The sequence below is a fragment of the Tachypleus tridentatus genome, chromosome 7 (genome assembly GCF_004210375.1).
Source record: "Tachypleus tridentatus isolate NWPU-2018 chromosome 7, ASM421037v1, whole genome shotgun sequence".
NCBI classification, from domain to species: Eukaryota; Metazoa; Arthropoda; class Merostomata; order Xiphosura; family Limulidae; genus Tachypleus; species Tachypleus tridentatus.
This window is the reverse complement of record NC_134831.1, coordinates 11,074,815-11,098,944: the sequence shown is the minus strand read 5'-3', so window position 1 is coordinate 11,098,944 and position 24,130 is coordinate 11,074,815. Positions and strand designations below refer to the sequence as shown.

Below are 24,130 nucleotides of genomic sequence, written 5' to 3'. Positions count from 1 at the left end.
TAAATCCCCATTACTTCAGAGATGCTTTCCTTTTCAGCTATATGGGAGTGAAATAATGTGATGGTGAATCCAACAGTTTGTTGGTAAGAGTAGCTGAAGAGTTTGCGGTGGTTGGTAATGACAAGTTACCTTCCCTCTAGTTTTACACTGCTAAATTATGGACGGCTAGTGGAGATAGATCTCGTGTATCTTTGTGGAAAATTAAAAAATAAACAGTCTCACATACAAAGGGGTTCCAGTTCTATCGTTTTTGAGGTGTATGTGTCCCATGATTACGAGAAACCCACTTGAAGTAAAAATGTATTCTCAAAGAGGCTAGTATGGGTATTAAAACTTTAATGGTGATCCTTAGTGGAGGAGGAAAGGGGAAAGTGACTAAAAAAAAAACTAATAACAGTTACTTATACAGTAAAGTGTTTGAATTACCTTCTCTTAATAGCATTTTTAATCACAAAATTAATTGGCTTCTGTCACTTTGACACATTTTTCCTTCCATATGGTGTGTTGTATATAGTTGTAATGTAACGATCAATCCCACTATTCGTTTGCGAAAGAGTTGACGGTGGGTGATGATGATTAGCTGCCTTTCCCTTTAGTCTTACGCTGCTAAAACAGGGACGACTAGCGCAGATAACCCTCGTCTAGGTTTGCGCGAAATTAAAAAACTTGTTTTTTATATTTCCATCTTTTCTCTTGATAAGTAATCATGTATTGCTGTGGTTTCTACTTAGATATTCAGTCACTGATGATGATGATGCATATTTGTGTAGGGAGGTACGTTACGTTATGTGTACTTTAAAAAATATTTTAGTATATGTTACCTGTTTCGCTCGGTTCTCCGTGAAACAGTGTATTACAATATTTCCTTCTGCTCGTAAATCGTTGTATCTTAGGTATGCTGTTACATGCTTCACTAAGTCTATAAAATCCATTTTATCTTGGATGATGGGCCTGGCATGGTTAAATGTGTTAAGGCGTTCGACTTGTAATCCGAGAATCACGGGTTCGAATCCCCGTTGCACCAAACGTGCTCGCCCTTTCAGCCGTGGGGGCGTTATAAAGTAACGGTCAATCCAACTTCGTTTATAAAAGAGTTGGCGGTGGATGGTGGTGACTAGCTGTCTTACACTGCTAAATTAGGACGGCTAGCGCAGATAGCCCTCGTAGCTTTGCGCGAAGTTCAAAAACAAAAAATCTTGGATGATTACTCAGGTCTGAGATGGTTTTATTATCTTGAATCTTTTATATGTCCTACAACAATTCTTGCATGCTGAATCTGAAAATATCAGTTTTTCTCCATTACTGATTCTTCAAAAAACGTCTTGTGTGCTATTTAGATAAGTGAATCATTTTATTGAAATCCGGTCACATTTTGTTGTGCTTTAAATGTTAACCAATAGCTGTAGATTTCTCTAGAGCAACCGCGACGCGAGTCTTATCGATCGTACTCGAATTCACTAATTAAAAAAAAATTATCGTTGTAGCAAACGAATTAATAATTTCATCAAAGTGGAAATTTTTCTTCTCGATGTGTAGTGTAAAAAAAAAAACCCTTACGTGATAGAAAAAATAGCTTACAGAAAATTCGTTATTAAAACCAAAACAATTGTTACAAAGTTTAAATTCGCAAGCCTTTATTATCCGCAGAAGTAAACTGTACTTCTAAACTTTTACAACAACGAAATTAAAATTGTAACTCCATTATAATAGATGTTTTGTTTTTTGTGCTACTTTTTACTTTATCATGAATTAAAAGAAATGGGAAGGCAAAGTCAAAGTGTTAACAACCTCTAACCTTTCCAAGTAAAAATATTGGCAGATGTTTTCATCCACTTAACTAAATGCAGAACACCTTCGCGAGCATTTAGAACAATTATCTGCATAATTCATAGTAGTTATAAAAGGATTAACTTATCGCTATTTCAGTTACAAAACAGAAATAAAAATAATTAGGAAATCGGGACTTTAGTGGAGAACCTGATAGAAATTTATTGCTCTAACTAAAAGGTTTTTATACAACTAAGAGGTGACAGGACAATTTAGAAAATTAATCGGATAAAGAAAAACTTTTTGTTGTTTCCTGAGTTTTACCTTCTACAAATAAGCGACCAACTCCTTGATTCCAAAAGATGCATTTTTATCGTCTATATTTTTGTAGTCTATACTTCCGAATAAATATACAAACTTGCGTAGATGTGAACAGGAAGATAAATATTACATAAGTATGATATATTTTTACTATTAAGCAATCTGAGTATTTTGTTAAAGCGGAACTCCTTGTCTTTTTGTCATTCCTGCAGTGTACACTGCTGAGAAGGTATTAAGACAGTCAAACATTACATTTCAGGCTACTTTCAAAGACCAGTGAAAAGTAAATCACAGGTACAACATTAAAGCTTTATTAATCTCCATAGTTAGTTCAACAGAAGCTCGGTGGAAGTGCTAGAGTTCATCAAACAGTTAATATTTTGTGTGTTCCCCTTTGACTTCAACTCCAGACAGTCTCTGGCATTGTTGCAACATAGTTAATTAAGGTATCCTTTGGGATTTTACTCCAAATGTCTCTAACATTCTTTCATGAAGTTTCTTTGGAAGCAACATTTTGTTTGTAAAGCTTTTTTTTATCTATCAAATCCCAAATCTGCTCGGTTGGATTGAGATTGAGGGTCATTGCATCGTTTGAATGACTTCAGTAGGTTCTTACTTTGTTAATTTCTGCATAGATTGGATTGATGTTTGGGGTCATTATCGTTTTGGTGAGATTCCTTTAGCAAAAATATACAAATCACTGAGCATGTTGTGACGGATCAATGTCCGATCACACTTGCGATGGTCCATTATTCCATCTATTTTTCGAATATTTCCTGTCGCCTCAGCAGACAAACACCCCAAAACCATCATACTGCCTCCACCATGCTTCATGGTAGGTGCTATGCATTGAAATAAATATCTTTCTTCCTCCAGATGAACATCCATTTCGAACATCAACAGGCCAGGTTATGCACTTTTTAGCAAATTTCAGTCTCTTGACGATATTTGGAGTTCGAAGTAAAGGTTTTGTAACTGCTACACAACCAGATATTCCATTCTTGTTGAGGCTTCTTGATACTGTATATCTGAACACTTTTCGATCATTTGGTATATGATCGTTTATCTGATGGTTGAGATCAGTGGCTGTCTTCATTCTCCCCAAAGGCTACGTCAACAAAGATACTTAACTTAATTTCTTATGCTCTTCTGGGCCATAGTGTGATAACAAAACTTAATATATAGTGTAAAGCACTGTTTTAATCAAAGTTTATTTAATGAATACTATTAAATATAATTCTTCTACCATATACCAGTACTATGTGCTTGCTCCTTACTGGTATCTTTCTATATAGCTAAGACACTGTTTTAAATACCATGACAGTTTTTTGAGATTTAAATTTGATCAGTATGTTCATTCAAGCAGATTCCTTATGACATTCTCTTGGTACAAGTATATGGGTGTTCTAACGAATAAGTATTATCACCTTGGTTCATTCAGTTGTTAACATGGATCAGTGAAACATTACCATAGTGTTGAAAGTTACATTCTGTAATGGTATGGAAGAATTAATCCCAGAAAATGGGAAGAATGACAAAATATTCTGTTGTCCTAACACTTTTGTATGGTACTGTACATATTTTCTATGTAATTATACACAAATTTTATTATAACAGATGGATAATCGTGGGCATCCACAATTAGGGAATTTGGTGTGTTTACTAAAAACTTTCACTGCTATGAATATGGCTTTACGATTTTATACCTGGAGCCAATCATTCACATTTCAATAAATTTTGCCAAAATCACATTTACCCATTGAATTAAAAACAATCACAAAATTGTCAATTTTTAAAATTTAATATCATAAAATGATTACTCCTGTTTTTGGTAGTGTCATTTCAAATTGTAGAATCTGCAACTGTTTCATGATATTACACGTTTTTTTTTGTTTTTTCTAACAGTAAAATAATTTATAATGTAGAACCGAATATATATATACATATATATAGTTTCATTTGCTGTACACCATTTTCACTCATCTAAGGCTCAGAGCAGCTGAAATCACCAAACCTAATAGCGATATATGTATATTAAAGGACCCAGAACCTCATCAATAATATTTCGTAGAAAAGACAATTTGTTTTGGAAATTCCAAAAGGTATTCATATGACCTTTCACAATGTTTAGGAATGAAATGCTTACTGATAACAATATAACTGAAAAACAGAAACAATGACCTGACAATACAAGCAGGCACGTACTACCTTCATTTTGCATTATTAATTTTAAAGATTTATTTGTCTTCTTAACAACAGAATGACACGTCAGATGGTCCACAGTTCATGATGATGTCGAAATCTATTAATTAATGGATAGGATTGTACAGAAACTTAAATATATATATCAGTGGCGGCGCCAGGATATTTTCTTTGGGGGGCTGAGGTACACTGTGAAGGGGCTTCCCAAAATGCCATCAATATGATGTATAGATGGGAAATTATAATAATGCAAATACCAAGGTACATTGCGGAAAGGTGTTCTATTTTGAACTGCGTTTTCAACGCAGTTTTCATTAGAAACTCATACTCTGATTAATAATTCATTATTACAAATTAGAAATAATCTGATTATGAAAATATGTGTATATGTAAAAGAGGAAGCTCACCTAAATTCCACCCAAGGTAATACATAATAATAAAAAAAAATCAAGATTTGCTTAGATTGAAAATTTAATATACCATTAAGAGTAAAGCTACGAATGAAAAGAAATATAACATAAAGACATAGTTTACATAGCAGAAACGAATTATCTCATGTGAAGTCAATACACTCTGAGGAAAAGTAAGGTTACTATCAGGCTAACTATCTTTCATCATATTGTGTTTATAGTCAATATTACTTCAAAACAATGTCTTGTTCTTGTAACTTGAAATCAACGTAGTTGTCTAATCTTCGTCAAAGCTCAAGATAGAATGGTATTACACAGGGAGCGGTAATACAGCACATGAGTTTCAGTGCATTCAGTACGTTGCCATGGGACGCATGACACATACTTCCGTCTTAATGAAGACGTTGAGTTCTACAGATCTACGTCTCTTTGATGTTAATTGTAAAGCAATAATAACGACGATTGTGTTTTCCATATTTTATGAATATATGTAGGTAACAATATTGGGGGGCTAAAGCACGCCTTGGCCCCGCCACTGATATATATATATATATATCCCACTAACATACAAACAAATTAAAATGTGGCTTTCCAGGCTTGTCATGACCTGGCGATTAGAATGTTCGAATCGTAATCTGCGGGTTTGAAACCCTGTCCCACCAAACATCCTCGCCTTTTCAGCCGTGAGGACATTATAATGTGACTGTCAATCTCACTATTCATTGGGTGGTCACGACAAGCTGCTACCTCTCTAGTCTTTCACTGACACATAAGGGATGGGTAACGTAGATAGCCCTCGTGTAGCTTTGTATGAAATTCATAACAAGACCAAATCCTAGGCTTATATGACAATTTTAGTAAAATAATAGTATCATACAAACATAACTTTTTTTTTCATTTTTACATTTAATTTTAAACGACAATAAAATGAAATGGAAAGGAAGAACATATTTGCGAGTCTGTTTTATGTTAATACTTAATAATGTATGAGCATTAACTTTAGGTAGCTTTGAATAAATTATTTTTTCTCAAGCATTAAAAATGTTTCAACTTGCACAAAGAAAATAATTCAAACGCGGGTTCAAGAGGGCATTTATCCAAATACACCCTAAATGTGCTGTTAAAAACAAAAATATATGATCGAAATTCCAATAGAAACATCATTTTAAGAACAAACATTCTCGCTGAATACGTGTTATATTTTGTTCTGTGTTATGTATTGTAATCTTACGATTATGACGTCAAGTAAATAACAAAAGTTTTTTCTGTAGAGACAGACTGTGTCTTCTCTTTAGAAATAACTTGAATTCATCTCGTATGTATGTGGGTGTATATTGCTTGAATTAATTCGAAATCTTCTGATTAATGACAATTTAGTTTGTTGTAACCTAAAAACAAGCCGAAACAAAAATAAATTAAAAAATAATAAATAAAAAGTGCTGCACTAATTAAAAAGATTCCATAGTACAAGCTATAATGTGTAATATATAATGTACCCTAGGATTTGGAGGTGACTGCAGAAGTATGACCAATATTAAGCAAGGATACAGTGTCTGTCAGTCTTAAACTTCCATTCGCCAGTCTCACATAAAGAAATAAAACATAAGAGTAGCAATAGATATAGAAATAGAAATGAGAAGAACGAGACGTGGGTGCTGCAGCCCACAAAGGGTGGTGGTTGGGTGCAAAACTAGTCTAATCAGACAACTGGATGGGACTTTTCATACTAATATAATTCGTTTACTGGGCTATCAATTAGTTCCTTTCTACCATAATGGAGGCTGGAATGCTAACTTCAAGAGGTAATATTTTAACTTACTTTCTCCCAAATGGTAGAACCTTATTTTTTTTTCTTATTTTTCAATGATTTTTTTCTTCTTTACTTTGGAGAGTAGTAACCTTCCCACAACTGTCTGCAGGCAGTGAAGAGCGATATAGATGTGGGACGTTGTGGACTTGAGCGCCTACGTCTCGCGCTCCTAATTTCTATTTCTATATCTATTGTTACTCCTTTATTTTATTTATTTACGTGAGACTGGTGAATGGAGGTTAAGACTGATAGACAGTGTATTCCCACCGCAATGTGGGTTCTACTCCCAAGTCACCTCCAAAACCTAGGCTATATTTTATATCCCATGGGATCGTTTTAATTCATGCAGTATTTTTTATTTATTATTTTTAAATTTGTTTTTGTTTTGGCTTGTTTTTAGGTTATAATAAACTAATATAATTAGTCAGGGGTTTGGATTTGCTGTTTTTAACGCGTCCTTGGTTTTGATTTTGTCAGTATTAATTTTCTCTAAAATATTTAACTTTCTTATATTTATAATTTCCAAAACACTGTCATGTATGATTTAAAATAAAGGAATAACTTGCAACAACAATTAAAGTTTCGTTTACGGATAAAACAAATAATAAATTTGTAAATCCCCTTTAGTTTCCAAAACAAAACTACGTTTTGCAAGATTTACCATAATTGTCTTTTAGTGTTTATATGGTTTCCTAGCAACCTAACATTATGTAGTTTGTCTTTAGGTTGTGCTAGACAAGTAATAAAATATCATTAGAATCAAAAGAAAATATTAGATATTAATTAACTTGCAATTTTATGTTCTGAAATTGTTTTCGAAAAGTGTAACTGTTGACATGATTTTACGTCATTTCTATGCAAGCTGACTTAACGTGATAGTGAGTCGTATTTAGGTAGTACGCTTACAGTTGTTGATGTTCGGTCCTTTAATGTTAGTAAATATTAACCCATAACGTAAACTTTAGTTGTTTCTTTTATATTAAATTATTAACTCAGACTAGTTAGCCCTGTATTTTATGCCAAAATGACTAATATTCGTAGTGTTATAGAACCTTCAGTTATTAATGAGTTAATGTTGAAAACAGCAGTTGAAAACCAAGGTCCTCAAGCACTGCAAGCAAACAAAATTGTAGAAGAAGATGGAATTCCATTCGAACATGTTCTGTTATTGCAGTTAGACTTCAGAAGTGAGTTTTGGCATAATACAAAATATCAGTTATTCATAATCGTCATATTAATAGAACTTAAAGACTTATTTAACACAAAAATACAATACCCTGCAACTTGAGAGCTTTCAAAATGTAATCCCTTTAGGTAAACTGGAATTGTGGGAATGTGTTTTATCAGAGTTTCTCGCTCACAATGTTCTATTTATTCTAAGTAAGAAGGTAATAGTGAAATTATATTGATTACTGTTAAATGAAGTAATATTTATTAATCAGTGCTTATTTACCTTACTCTTGCTAGTATTGTGTTAGGATGCTGCTGTTATGTAGGACTTCATACCTTGAAGAAACTCGTTACTGAAGGTGTCTTCATTAAGACAAAGTTTAAATCCAAAGCATCATTTTTCAAAAAAATAATTGAAAGTCAATGTGCATGTTTTGCTATGTGCCTGTCAAAATATTTCTGAAATAATTTTTTTTTAAATTTTACTTGTTAGCTCACTAGTGCATTTTTTGTTCTAAATGTTAGTTAAAATCATATAATATTTCTTAGCTTGAGAGCATTTTCAATTTAAAGTTTACTGCTATCCTGTTATAATTATCCCCAGTTTTGAAGGTTTATCACATATATCTGTTCAAAAATGATTTATACAAATAATAATTCTCATGAAAACAGTTTATGTCTGAGAAATTTTACACACAACAATACTTTTAGCCATTAGATAAGTATTATTCACATATGCTCACACATCCATAAATATTGATAACAAAAGGTGTTTGAATAAATGCGTTTGTGTAGTTTTCTAATTGTAGATATGTTTTATTTGTAATCAACAGGTGTGTCTAGATGATTATATATGCAATACCTGCCTCATAACTTTTAATTTCATTTTGTAGATGATGTTATCTCGATAATCATATATTTCATTTGATGGTTCTCAGAACTAGGTGATCTCGATAGCTTCCAAAGTTGTTTTTGCTACTCACTATTATAAAAGTCAACAGGTAATTATGGATGATCATGTTAATAAACATAGCTGAAAGTCAGTTTGTCTCATTTCACATTAATGAATATACCTGAAAGTCAACTTCTTTCATTTCATGTTAATAAACATAGATGAAAGTCAACTTCTTTCATTTCATCTTAATAAACATAGATGGAAGTCAATGTTTCTCATTTCATGTTAATAAATATAGCTGGAAGTCACCCTGTCCCATTTCCTGTTAATAAACATAGCTGAAAGTCAGATTTTCCTATTTCAAGTTAATTTTGTTAACTAGTAAATACACCTGTGTTGCACGGTTTATTTCTTTTGTTGACTTTACAGGGATGGCAGAAAGGTGTGCTTTTGTTGCCATTGGTAAAAGTACACATGTTATGTGACACATTGTTTTGTTTGCCATTGGTTTTATGAGGTAAAAAACTGAAATGGTTTCCAAATTCAAACCTGACTGCTTATCCTTATAAATTCTGTATCTGGGACTTCACCTGAGCATAGGTTGTTCCTGATTTTGTACACTACAGACAGTTAACTGCCTGAAACATTTCAGAAACCTATCCTGGTCCTCACTTTCTGGTCCTCTCCTTGAATAATGGGAACATGATCTGCTTGACCTTGTCCATGGAGCTCAGTGTACCAGGCTGAAGTATCTCTTTCTCTCGTAATCCAGATGGATGCCAGGAGGAGTTGCTTTCAGTTTTCTTGGTTCTGGATGAAAGATGATTACAGGAGGTAGTAACACTCAAGGGGTTGTAAGTCCCTGGTCCAGAATTATAGCTTATTCTAGTTGCTCATTGAGTGGCCAGCACAACCCCTTTTGTCATCAAAGGTATTTCACTCCATAGAACACAGTCTTCACGTATGGTACCTTTGTCTCATCTGCTAGGGATATAATCCTAACTGGCACAAATCACATACACATCCAGCCTCTGTCCAATATTTAGCAGTAGTTTCAATCAGAACTGGAACTGCTGTGTTCTGAGTGATGATGACCTTTGAGTTTGGTAAAGATTTGAATTCTCAGGCACCAAGCCTTTCAGATGAAACTTGATCCTTCATGTTTACTGAGGAAGATCTTCAGTGTACTACTTAAGTGATATGATACACCAGACATGAACAAGTATTTCTAAATCAGTAGATGCAGGCTAACTGATATCATGGACCTTCACAAAATTGGCAAAAGTTCTACATACAGGAGAGAACTTTTCTTAGACTCAAAATCTCTCCTAAACAGTCATCTCTATTTCTGCTCATAAATTCTCACTTTAAGTCATCAGTACTTTTACTTCTAAAAAGTTGCATTCTTTTTGTTCTTTGAAACTAAACTTGAGATATCAAGTAAGAGTGATCATTTCTGAAACTGTAATAGACCCTGATGGCATGGTAGTGAAATGTTCCCTTTCTATCTATGTGTTATTTTCAAGAAATATTTGATAGGTAAACCTGCAAGTGACAAAGGATTTAGTTAAGAAATAAGAGGAGCTATAACTTGACTGAGTTAATTTTAGTGTAACATTGTGAGTATGGATGAATTAACAACACCTTCATCACAACAGATTAATAGAAAACAGTGTGCATACCTACATAGATGAAATGTGTATTATTTCTATGAGGTTGTGTTTCTTTCCACAGCTGTCTCTCCCTCAGAAATAAACATTATTCTTGACAAACTTGATAATCTCCTAGTAGGAAACTGGCTAAAACAAACATCTAAATTCATTTGGTAAGCTTGGTTTTTTGGTTCAGTTAACAGTATCATCTTGTAATCTTCATTTCCTCAAAGCATTGGTCAGCTGTTACTTTTAGTCAATGTCATAATTGGCCATCAGTGGATCTTATTGTGATATTCCTTTGAATACAGATGCTATGTATTATAGTAGTATCCTTTTGGGAAGAAGAAACATCACCAACTATAAAGAACTAAAAGAAAAGTAACCTTAGTTACTTTTTAGCCCATGTGTTGCTGCCATTATAGCATGAAAACTAGAAAACCAGTATATATTTAAAACCCTGTATCACTAAAGCAGGTATAAAATGTTAGCTATGTCTGTGTGCCATATTACTTAGAAGAGTAAACAGTTTGTTTTTTATTTATTTTATGAAAATTATTTTGCATTATTTTGAATATCCTATCTTTATCTTTTGAGAAAGCATTTATGAAGCACACTATTTTTTATTATTTAGAATTTATGATAACAAGAAAGGATTGTGGAGCCAAACATAAAAGTCATATATCTGTTGAATAACTCTGAAAAGCTCAGTTCAAGCTTCACAAGTGCTGCAAATCAAAAACAGAACGAAACACTATTGATATAAAAATATTTAAACTTGCAGTAACAAAGTGTTAGTAGCAACTCATGAAATGTTATTGTAAACTGTATTTTTAGCTTACATTCACTGTAATTTTCATTCTAAACCTACCTCCATGTATTTATATTTTTACTATTAAATGTGATGAGATGTAGAACTAGGAGTCATATGTGTTGTCCACTCAACATACTTGTTGTTTACTGTAGTTAACACTACAGATTTAAATGAATGGTATCTAGTAACCCACAGCCTATAGGTATGTAAAACTTAATTTTCTGGAATTTACTGCAACAGTTCAATAACCTTTTGATTGTTTGTGTTAACACTGTTTCTGATTTACTCAGAACTTCACATCTACCATCCATCTAATATAGTGTGAAAAATTAATATTATAAGTCATTCACTTGCAGGTTACGGATGATTTTTATAAACCTATTGTTAACAGTGTGCTAATGCAGATAATCAGTTTGAAATCTTATTTTAGCAACTAACATGTTTCTTGCTTAGATATTCTTCAAATTGAAAACCTGTGGCAGTTCAAGGCACTCAGAAAACTACAGTTAGATAACAACATCATTGAAAAAATAGAGGGATTGGAAGAATTGAAGAATTTGACCTGGTTAGGTGACTAATATGGAAACCATTGTTTGTGTTATCAAGTTAGCTAGTGAACTTGTGTGTCGACAAACCATCCTTTGTGTTACCAAGCTAGCTATTGATTGTGTGTCAACTATTTGGATCCTTTTTTAAAGCTATTCACATTAATTTATGTTATATTAAGATTGTAAAGTTGTTTATTTGTTTTGTCTGGTTCTGCATCTTGTAATCTCTCATTACATAGTTTTAATGATTGAACTAATTATTATTGTATGATTGAAATGGAAACAAGTGTGAAAAATTGAAAATACAAAGTGATTTAGAGGATAAGATCTATTACTAGATTGCTTATAGTTCAAGATACACTATAAGCTGTACTAATAAAGTCTGTTTCATGTGAAACCTCTCACATGAAAAGAATTTATTGGAACACACAAAACTACCTTATTCAGTAGTGCAAAATATTTTCTTTGGTTTAGACAATTTTAAATTAGGGTTAAGCTTGGTTGTGCTTAATTTTTGAACTATCACTTAACAAGCTGAACTGTGAACTCAAGGATTCATGGTTTGTGAGCTCTGCCACAAAATTGTTATCTAATTATGGGTTTGATGATGTATTATAAGAGATTGTCAAATCCTATTAAGATAGTCCAATAATTGATGGTAGGTACTGCTACCAGTAGGTACTGGTAGGTACTAACTGTCTTTCATCCAGTCTATTATTTCAAAATTAAGGAGTGCTAATTCTTACAAACCTTGTGTAAATTTATGTAAATATCCAAAACAGGCAGACAGACTTTACTTATTTATCTAACCTAGTTAAACTGTAAAGACTTTGCCAAACAATTTGAAAATTAGTTCTGTTTTTTAAGAACATCTTAAATTAAAACCTGGTACTTTACTGCAGTATTTTTCACAACTAAAATAGACCAAATTATTTACCAAATAGAAATAATTATAAGACAAAGTAAGTACATGATCATAACATTATTCATGGGAGAAAAATGTTTTAAATTATTTTGCTTATAAAAGGCATATTAAGTAATTAATTTACACTAAATCAGAACTTTACATCAGTAATTGTTTTAAAACAGCTAATTGTGTTTTTGTGAATGAAATACTAGGATGTGAACACAATACATTAAGTTTGAAAATTTCAGAGTAGTGCACTTAATATAAAATTATGATTAAAATTTTATCATTATCATAAGTTTTTAAAACCAGTAAAAGCACATCATACTTTCTGTTCTTTTTTATAAACCTTGCGTTTTTATTTAGTAGATTTGTCCTTCAACAATATTGAACATATCGAGGGACTGAGTCATCTAAGTAAACTAGAAGACCTATCTTTATACAGCAACAGAATAACCAAGTTAGAAAATCTAGACCAGCTAAGTAAACTCCAAGTTTTGTCCGTTGGAAATAACTTGATTGATGACTTTGAAAATGTAATTGTTTTTGTACATGCCTCTTAATGTTTTGATTTTCTAATCAATAAAGATATATCTATATATTCATTAGCCAAGTATTGTTCATCCAGAAGTGTTAGAAGTTTGAATTTTATGATGATTTATGATCTTTGTTATAACTCCAATTTAAAAAACAAAACTGTATTGTGAATATATTGTTTATTATAATCTATTTATGACACCTTCTTTCATTAATGTTATAATAAACTGTTTCTAGTACCTTTTTTCAGTAATATTGTAATAAACTGTTTCTAGAACATTCTTTTTAATAATACTGTAATATAACTGTTTCTCATACTTTCTTTCAATAATACTGTAATGTAAGTGTTTCTCGTACTTTCTTTCAATAATACTGTAATGTAACTGTTTCTCGTACTTTCTTTCAATAATACTGTAATGTAACTGTTTCTCGTACTTTCTTTCAATAATACTGTAATGTAACTGTTTCTCTTACTTTCTTTCAATAATACTGTAATGTAACTGTTTCTCGTACTTTCTTTCAATAATACTGTAATGTAACTGTTTCTCGTGCTTTCTTTCAATAATACTGTAATGTAAGTGTTTCTCGTTACTTTCTTTCAATAATACTGTAATGTAACTGTTTCTCGTATTTCTTTCAATAATACTGTAACGTAACTGTTTCTCGTACTTTCTTTCAATAATACTGTAACGTAACTGTTTCTCGTACTTTCTTTCAATAATACTGTAACGTAACTGTTTCTCGTACTTTCTTTCAATAATACTGTAATGTAACTGTTTCTCGTACTTTCTTTCAATAATACTGTAATGTAACTGTTTCTCGTACTTTCTTTCAATAATACTGTAATGTAACTGTTTCTCGTACTTTCTTTCAATAATACTGTAATGTAACTGTTTCTCGTACTTTCTTTCAGTAATACGGTAATATGCCTATTTCTAGAACTTTCTTTCAATAATGTTATAATAAGGTATTTCTTGTACTTTCTTTCAAAATATTTTTAATTTTAAAGTTCATGGTTTTAACACCATATCAGTTTAACAATACAAATTGTGACTATAAACAATATATATTTTCACTTAATGGACAAGAAATACTTGTCCTTGTTTATTGTGAACTTGTATATAAATGTTCAAGAGGCAGAGATGTGAGCAGAATAAATATCATCATCTGTTATAAAGCTGAGATATTTTCAGCTTTAAACATTTTCCCAAAAAGAATAAGTAAGGTAAATACACTAAGGAACAAAAGATTTGGCAAGAATGCATTGTCCACTAAAACTGTCTCAGTCTGTGATAAGGAATAAATGGACTGCATGTGATGTGTGATACACAATGAAACAATCTTTATTTATATGACACAGTGGACAGTCGTTTTTAGATGTAGACTGATTTAGCTGGGTGTACTCCTGTAGACTTGTTTTACAAGTGTATTGACTCACTTGATAATTTTCCAGTGTTTCAGACTGACTAAATTTCATATTACTGATTTAAACTAGTGACATCAGACTTACCCAGAGTAACTAGTACTACTAACAAGACTGGTCATTCCCATTCAGCTGTAAAGGAGGTCATAACCTTGAGATATCACCTGACTTACCATTGGAGAATACTGCTTCACCTTTACGCACAAACTTTACAGCCATACTCCCCTGAACATACCAGATTTTATCCATAAGTAATGAAAAAGATAAAATAACTTATTTTAAAACTGCACTTATATATAACAAATACAAAATTTTGAAGAGTTTCATATTAAAACAAGAAGTTAGAAAATATATGGCATGTCTGCTTACAATAATGTCATGTGTAGGTAAATAATTTATACTCTTGCACAATATTTGTATGTACTTGTTTTCATATCATATTCTGTATAACTTAGCTCCTTATATATAGTTACAATAATATTTTCTAGTAGGGTTCAGAAAGAATTGTTTTACTTGAAGTAATATATATTTCAGGTGTTATACCTTCGGAGCCTTAAAAACGTACAGTGTCTAAATTTAGCAGGTAATCCTGTTACTGGAAGAGAGAATTACAGACTTCAAGTAGCAGCCCACTTGTCACAACTCAGATACTTAGATTACAGAATAATCTCCAAAGAAGAGGTAAGAGTTGTCCTCTTGTAATGTATGTATGAGTTGAAATGAATTAAAATGGCTGTACTTTAATTTTCCATTTGTTTAAGTATTTTAAAATGTAATTTTAGTTTCATTATGTTTTATGAAAGCAGGAAAACATCTCTGTAATTTATTATTATTATTTATTACTTTCTCTTAACAACAGAGGTGTTTTGCTGTTTTTATATATGCTTCAGTGTATTCAAACAGCCAAACTAAAAGAGACTAGTACCACCATAACCAGGGTTTTATTTGGTATCAACAGCTGTTTACAACCTAACTAAAATAGACTAGTGCCACCATAGCCAAGGTTTTATTTGGTACCAACAGCTGTTTACAACATAAGTAAAATAGACTAGTGCCACTGTAACCAGGATTTTATTTGATACTAACAGCTGTTTACAACATAACTAAAAGAGACTGGTGCCACCATATCCAAGGTTTTATTTGGTACTAACAGCTTTTTGCAAAGTCTGTTCTACTGTCACTTGTAAACTTTCTTGTTTACTGTTAGTTAAAAATATGCAGTTAAGACTTGATTAGTTATTTTAAAAATTAAATTTCCAAAGTCTTTTTGAGGTTTTGTAATAGATGTATGTTTTAAAGACTTGCAACTTTAAATCACACAGTTGTGACAGATAAGCTACATGTAATATATAACAACAAAATGAAATGTTTAAAGTATTGGTAATGTATGAAATAGTCTTGTGTTGGTTACTTAATATAATTTTTTTATCCTTCAGAAAGTGGTAGCAAGTGAAAAATATGGACATGTTGTAGAAGAGTTGGTAGCAGCAGATCTCATAAAAGAAAAGGAGAAAGAAGAGATAAGAAAAGAAGAAGAAAAAAGATTGTTACACAAAGTACGTTGTGAAAGTTTGGAATTACTAGCATCATGTGAGGCAGGAGTTCTTTGCTTTATTATATTTGGGTAATTCATCTAAAATGGTTAAATATATTACAAAAGCTGTTTATAATGCTATGTATTTGTACAATGTGTTGTTTTCTTTCTCATCAGGAGGCATTTGTAGAGAACTTTGAAGGGTCCCAATTCTTTGATTTAATGTTTGCTGAGGACAAAGTCGGGACACTCTTCACCATGTTACCTGGAACTGAAAAATATTTCAAAACATATCCTTTGTTTGTATTTAATTTTCATACTGTTAACTAAATAATGTGGGCTACATCACATTTTTTGGATAATTGAAAATTATATTTTCGTAACTTAAGAAAATAAACAAAATTAGAACAGCCAAAATAGTAATGTCCCATTACTTAAATTTGATATATTGTTTGTTTATTCCTCCTCAGTTGTTTATTCCTCCTCAGTTACTAGCTAAGTTTTTTTCAAATTTCATTGTACTTTGTGTTGGTTTCACTGTCAATAGTTGGCCAAGATAGCTTCAAAGTTTCTCTTGTTTTTGTTATTTGTAGTTCTGAGTAATGCACCAAGATCATCGTACATTTCCCCGCTAGTAAGAATACTGTAACATGAAACATGCTAAAGATAACAACATGGATGATGTCCTAAGAACTTAACACTCTTCCATCCTGTTTACTTGAGAGTAGCTCTTGGTGACATGGATATGCAGAGAGAGTTGTATATGTTACTGTCTTTCTTTGTTGTCGACTCTTTTCTTTCTCCATGTTAGGTTTCATGTTAGATAGTATTGGTAGGTTTGTTTGAGGTTATCTGTTTTAGATAGATCTTGAGGTACCATATCTGATATAGATGTTGGTTTTAGACAATGTGTTTATTTTGTTTTTACACATATTTGTAAATCTTACATTTCTAGATATTAGCTTTGGGCCTTAAATATATGTTTTTTTATCAGTGAAGGTGATACATACCAAGAACTGAATATGAAATCATATTATGTTAATATGCTAAGTTTTGATAAACATTGGTCTGTCTTTTTATAAATAATATGTTGGCAAACAAACATTTTATAATTTAACTATAACTGTTTAATAGAACACATTAAACATTAGCTTATGTTTAGTTGTTATGTTTCTGTTTAGATTGTTGATCTATACAGTCTTATGTTCTGTTTCTTTCTTTGTGTAAGACTTTGGAGAAGTTAGAACTTTAGTTATTTTGCAGGATATTCTAGGGAAAATAGTTGAATCTAAGAATATCTGCATTAAGTTGTCATGCTGAATAAGAATGCTGCTGATGTATTCATTTAATTTTTACTTAACTTTTGTGTTTACTTTCAAAGAACAATTTATAAAGACAGTTGAAGACCTTTTAAAGCTAGGATTGGATGAACATCAGCGAAGAAATAATGAAAGAAGAGAATTTTTAAAAAGTGTAGAAGAAACAGTTCTTAACAACAGAGCTCTTGGTACAGAAAAAGTAGAGGCCTTTGTGGAGTACAAGAACAGTGTAAGACACATGAAATATTAAACAAACTCTTAAAGCAAAATTAAAAAACTAAAATAAAAAAAAAACAGTTTAACACATTTAGCTTTGTTAGTATTTCTTCTTTATATGAGAAATAATTGTATGGTTATTACTTTGTTTATTATTTTGTAAAAATTACAAACAGAACTCTCCATTAATAATATTTAAATAAACATATAAAAAAATTAAATCACATAAATTAAACAACCTTGAAGCACTCTGCTACTTGTACACCTATTACTTGATAACACCTACCTGTACAAATTTTGTTTGTGTTTATATATATATATATATATATGAATAATTCCAATTAATAAATTTATTAATACAATCATTATTTGTATCCCAGCAGAATAACTATTCACTAGTTTGACATAAGGAATCCCTACTTATAGGCCTGGCATGGCCAGGTGGTTAAAGCACTTGACTTGTAATCCGAGGGTCACGGGTTCGAATCTCCATCACACCAAACATGCTCACCCTTTCAGCCGTGGGGGCATTATAATATGATGTTCAATCCCACAACTCATTTGTGAAAGAGTAGCCCAAGAGTTGGCAGTGGGTGGTGATGACTAGCTGCCTTCCTTTTAGTCTTACACTGCTAAGTCAGGAACAGCTAGCGTAGATAGCCCTCGTGTAGGTTTTGTGTGAAATTCAAAACAAAACCAAACCCTACTTCTTAAATTTTATTTTTATTATAAGTCATTTCACAAAAGAAAAAAGTAAGTAATTAATGGGACAAAATTATAACAAATAGTATGAGCTTTTAATAATGGGTAGATTTAGGAGCTGAGGACATAAATCAGTTAAACTGACTTACTCATTGTAGGACCAGATTATAATAGCTGTAACTTTATTGGTAAACTTTTCATTGTAAACCAGCGAGATATATAATGTACTTTTTGTAATGTAAGATTATCTTTGAATTATTATGATAACCAAAGATTAACATAATTTTTCATATTAGGTTCTCAAATATGGTTGGTCATCATATGAATTATTCATCTTCATTTACCTTGCCAACAGAATAAGTTCCAATTTTACTAGTAAGACAAATGATAGTGGGTGTAAAAGTTTTTCTGATTATTTATTAATTAATTATTCAGCTTAACCAACTAACTAGCATGGTAAATAAATAACTGAGTTTTCTATGTTTTCAAATATCAGGATGAAAGTGCATGCTACTTACACAAATTGGGGAATAAAACTCTGTGACCAGTAACAACTTTGGTTGTGGTAGTACACTCATGTGCCTTCTTAGCATCTTTGAAGTATGTATTGATTATTTTAGCTGTGCATGCATATCAGTTATGTGGATTCCTGGTGATAACAACTAGTTTAGTTAGTTTATCATGCTTTCAGATTGGTCACTATTTATAATTTGTTTGATCTTTTGTACCATTGGTTAAAATCATGAGTTGGCTGTCAAACTGTATTACACACTTTTTCAGCATACAGAATCATATGGGGTATTGTAATAAACTTATAGTCTATATTTGTACACTGTGCATTTAATATTTTTATGATCACCCCCTCTCCACTGACTTGATGGTAAATCTAAGGACGTATAATATAAGAAATTGCACTTGGGTAGTTTTTCTCTTAGTACCAAACAAATTTTCCCTATATTTCTCACCCTGTGTTTAGGTTTTCCAGGAATTGCAACAGCTGGATCCAGAAAGTGAAAATCCTGAAGTTGTAGAGAAGTTTAATAGCCTTTTTCAGGAATTCCATAGAGAAACTTCCCTGCTTCTCAATGAACTGATGAATCTAGAAATGACACTGATAGACCAACTAGAAGTAAGTGTCCATGTGTTAGACATGAAATCTAAACTACTACACACTATCTCACTTCATTTAGTAACCAGTAAACACACTTCTGTTTCACTTTAACAATCACATGTAACTTTTTTTTATCTTAGGAAAGTATTGGTTCATTTATAACCAAACAGTTTTAAACAGATAAATTTAATATATTTTTAATGTATCATAAAATATAATTGCACATCAACAGTATTACCTACTCTATGTCAACTCTGTTTTTAATTAAGACACTTTAAAAACTAGTGGAACAATAATTTAATATGCTGATCTACATTAATAGTGAATAAAAATCCATCTTAGTGGAATGTTAGAATAGCAAAATAATTGGAGGTTATATTATTAACCTTTTATAGTTATATCACTGTCAGAGTTTTTAATAGTTTCACCACATGTGAATGATTTGTCAAATTTGCTTATCGTGTAAAGTATAGAGCATTGTAGTATACCATTTTGTTTACCTTCACTAATAGTTTTATCAGATGAATTTTTTATTCACCCTTGTAAAAATGTTGACTTGTTTGGTATTTCATTATTAAGACAATACTTTTTGTAGTTTCAGTGAAATACAGTTATTTTTCAAAATGTATTAACTTGCATACACAAACTCATCAAAGAGTAAATTTAATGTAGTTTGTTACAAGAGAAGAAATGACTAATTCACCTGGAAGTTATGAAAGTAAACCACGTAAGTTGTTTGATAATAGAGATGCTTTGAGTAGAATATAATAATAAAAACCTAATTTATTGTTACACAGTTTTTAAATTGATACATAAAAAATATCAAAGTAGCACAAAACTGTTTACTCATCTCTGGACCCATAGGAGATATACAGGGAATTTGAGCATCAGTTAACAGAGATGGTTAATAGTTTTGTGGAACTGGTTCATGTTTCCATGGCTCACCTTCGAGAACTTGAACAGTTCTACACAGAAGATCTCAGTGAACTGGCAATGTCTTGTCTGGAAAGGTTCATTAGAAATGATGTGGATCTGGATCTACCAGAAGGCCTACATGTTGTAAGTATAAAAACAATGGTATCACAGTAAATAAAGCAAAACAACAGATTTGACAAGAAAAATAGTATTTGTACTTATTAACTAACATAATAGTCACATTATTACATTGTATCTGATCTTATCATGTTTTAAAATATAAAGTTGAATTATACCATGCATCATACCAGATAGATTTATATTGTATCTGATCTTATCATGATTTAAAATATAAAGTTGTATAGTACCATGTATAATACCAGATAGATTTACAAACTGTTCCATAAATTCCTGGTGGTACAGATTCAAGTGCTATATATATCTTTCTGTTCCATTCTTTGGTTCATAATCCCTGAACTTCCAAACAAAATAAACAAAAATGTATGTCATTACCCTGTGTCAGTAATCTATGAAATATGACATCAGTATTTGAGAAGATATTTATTTTAATCCAGTAACTTTTAATCATAGCATAAAGTTTATGGGTAACTAATACCTGAAGTTTGAAACAAAAGTGTACAGGATTAACTAGTCATAAATGTTAGATCACAGCTCTATTTGATGATTCACTTTTCTCAGATATAGTATGGTTACATGCTATAGGAGGTTAACACAGACTATAGACTCTAGTCATAGCATATTTGTCAGTCCATATAATGCGATACCACCATCTTTCATTTCTGACCACTAACTATAGGGATGACCAGACTGTATTATTTGACTGTTGTACCATTATATTATTATAAAGGCTTGTTTGATGTGAGTTGTTAAAAATTAACAACCTAGTTTTAATTTGATGATAAAGAACCCACTTCTGGGACAATGAAGTCTGAAGATGAATGGATAATGAAGGACATTATTGTAAAGTTTAACATGCTAACATTATTCTTGGGTTCTTACTTTACTAGTTAGCCAACTTATTCAAACCTGAAAGACCAGGTGAACAATCTTGTAGTTAACTATTCTACATAATATCAAAACTACTGTTTAGATAAGGCATATTGTTATTCAAACAACACAAGTTTTTTAAAGTATATGAACTTAAAATTACGGTTATACATCCACTTGAAATTAGTGTAATAAAATATTTGGTCAAAATAAGCTTTCATGTTTTAGGTGTTTGTTAACAAAGACACTGTTAAGAATGCAGTTAGTAGCTCTCACGAACATCGTCTAGCTGTTATTGATGAACGTGAAGATATACTCACATCCACGATTTACATATGGATGAACGACTTATTGAATCAATTAAACTTGGAAGAGCAAGAGAGAAACAGACACAAAGTCCTGGAAATCAACCATTTCATAGACAAACAGAGAGAAGAGGTTGATGAGAATCGAGATTTGGCGAGTGAAGAAGACATCCACTTCTGTTTGTAGTCATCAACGGAAACATGGCTTACTGGTTTTTAGTTAAAAACGTATATATCCAAATGAACAATTTCAATATTAGGATAAGGTAATGAAATAACTGATATTAAAATACTTTTTATATTTTAACTTTTCTAATTAGATGTTAAAAACTAATGAAATCCATTCTAAATATAGTAATTTTTATATAATTTCAGTTTATGGCACATTTGTTCAATGCATAATTTTGCTTAAGTACACAAGTTATTGTTACCAGGAAAAACCAACCAGAAATTTAACATCATGGTATTAAATTAGTCATTTTCAGCTAATTTATATTTCCTTAGGGAGGCACTTTCCTCACGGCGAAATGTTGCACATTTTATTATATAAACGTACCCACAGTAAAGTTATTGACGTTGTTAACTTAACTGTGCGATTATTACAAATGTGTTTTTTTCTTTCCAGTCACAAATTTGTTTGTTTTTAAATTTCGCACAAAGCTACTCGAGGGCTATCTGTGCTAGCAGTCCCTAATTTAGCAGTGTAAGACTAGAGGGAAGGCAGCTAGTCATCACCACCCACTGCCAACTCTTGGGCTACTCTTTTACCCTCTAGTCTTATACTGTTAAATTAGGGACGGCTAGAACAGATAGCCCTCAAGTAGCTTTGTGCAAAATTCAAAAAACAAACAATCAAAAGTCATAGTTGAACTATTATTATAACTTAGTTACATTTGTCATAAGATGTTGATATTAGGACTAATAACAGTCTCCTCCATGGATCAGCGGTAAGTATAAGGACTTGTATCACTAACAATCAGTCCCCCGTTGAGACAGCGGTAAATTTATGGATTTACAACGCTAAAATCAGTTGTTCGATTCTCCTCGGTGTACACAGCAGATAGTCCGATGTGGCTTTGCTATAAGAAAAACACACTAAAAATCAGGTTTTGATACTCACACAACTTATTGTGTAGCTTTGTGGTTAACAAAACCGATTTCAAAAGAAAAAAAAAAGCTTAGGTGAATGTAAAACATTGGTATTGTCACATCAATAATCTAGGGCATTAATATTAATTACGATAATTTTTCATTTTGTTTCCGAAATGAACTGTTTTTAGTCTTAAATTGTCTACTTTTACTTGACGTGTTCATAATAAACTTTTAAACTGGTTGTTTATTACTTTTTATGCTTTCAAACTTGAAGATTAATGCAATCGAACTTTTTTTATTTGATATCAAGTACATACATATGTTCAGTTGTGTTTTTGAAATATCGCCAATAATTCAAATTTCAACTAAAAATGTGCTAGTTTTTTGTATCGGGTATTAGGTACCCAACAAACTGTTGTCAATATCTAGTAAACTTTCCTAGCGATTTCATTGTTTGTGAGAAGTGCCATATCTAACCATGTGAAATATAAAGTGTCCTCTATTGAGCATGATCGAAATATTCCACCTGCTTCAATAAACTTTGCGATTTTCTGTTGGCATCACATCGAACGATGTGTCGTTTTTTTTTTTTTTTAACATCAGTAACCAAATTTATCGAAAAATCACCCAGTGACGCTTGGCATAGCCTGATTATTAGGACACTCGACTAGCAATCTGTAGGGCGCGGGCCCGAATCCTACGTCGAACACACACACCCTTTCAGCCATGGGAGAGTTGTATCGCTCAGGTAAAGAGCTGACGGTGAGTGGTGCAGACAAACTACAGTTCCTTAACTCTGTCACTTCGAAATTAGGGACAACTAGTATAGAGAGTGCTCGAGTAGCTTTGCGCGAAATTCAAACATTCAAAGCGCTCAATCTGTATTAAATTATTGTAATCCCGAAACCTTTTCTAAATCACTGGATTTTACTGGTTCAGTTTGGTTTGTTTTGAATTTCGCGCAAAGATACACGAGGGCTATTTGCGCTAGCTGTCCATAATTTAGCAGTGTAAGACTAGAGAGAAGGCAGCTAGACATCACCACCCACCGCCAAATCTTGGGCTACTCTTTTACAAACGATAGTGGGATTGACCATCACATTATAACGTCCCCACGGCTGAAAGGCCGAGCATGCTTGGTGTGACGGGGATTCGAACCCGCGATACTCAGATTACGAGTCGAGTGCCTTAACCACCTGGACATGTTAGGCCTACTGGTTTAGTTCACGGGGCTTTAAATATTATATTTAAATTGTATTTTATCTCACTCAAAAGTAATTTAGATAAGCTATATGTCTAACTGAAATTACTACAAATAATGCAAACATTAAAGGCTGCTAAAAATAACCATTTGCACAAATAGCTCTGTTTTAAAACTTATTTTACCTTATGAACAGTGCTTCGGATGGACAACAGTGAGTCTTTGGATTTACAACATTAAAATTGGAAATTCTGTTCCTATGTGGCTTTTC

The 24,130-nt window shown here is 32.0% G+C and overlaps 1 protein-coding gene across 4 annotated transcripts; it reads left to right on the top strand.

The window, feature by feature from the left end:
- The first annotated feature begins 7,179 nt into the window (after nucleotides 1–7,179).
- Nucleotides 7,180–22,137, top strand: LOC143255103 (dynein regulatory complex subunit 3-like). Of its 4 annotated transcripts, none has more exons than XM_076510253.1 (10): nucleotides 7,180–7,697; nucleotides 11,495–11,611; nucleotides 12,863–13,032; nucleotides 14,991–15,137; nucleotides 15,893–16,012; nucleotides 16,168–16,280; nucleotides 17,364–17,538; nucleotides 19,204–19,356; nucleotides 20,203–20,397; nucleotides 21,490–22,137. In XM_076510253.1, exons 1-10 carry the CDS (start codon nucleotides 7,535–7,537, stop codon nucleotides 21,751–21,753), a joined length of 1,617 nt encoding a protein of 538 aa, XP_076366368.1. In that variant the 5' UTR covers nucleotides 7,180–7,534; the 3' UTR covers nucleotides 21,754–22,137. The 4 variants fall into 4 exon arrangements, with proteins under 4 accessions (XP_076366368.1, XP_076366372.1, XP_076366370.1 ...); XM_076510254.1 differs by having other exon boundaries at nucleotides 7,181–7,697; nucleotides 12,866–13,032; XM_076510257.1 differs by lacking the exon at nucleotides 11,495–11,611 and having other exon boundaries at nucleotides 12,866–13,032.
- The last annotated feature ends 1,993 nt before the right edge of the window (nucleotides 22,138–24,130 follow it).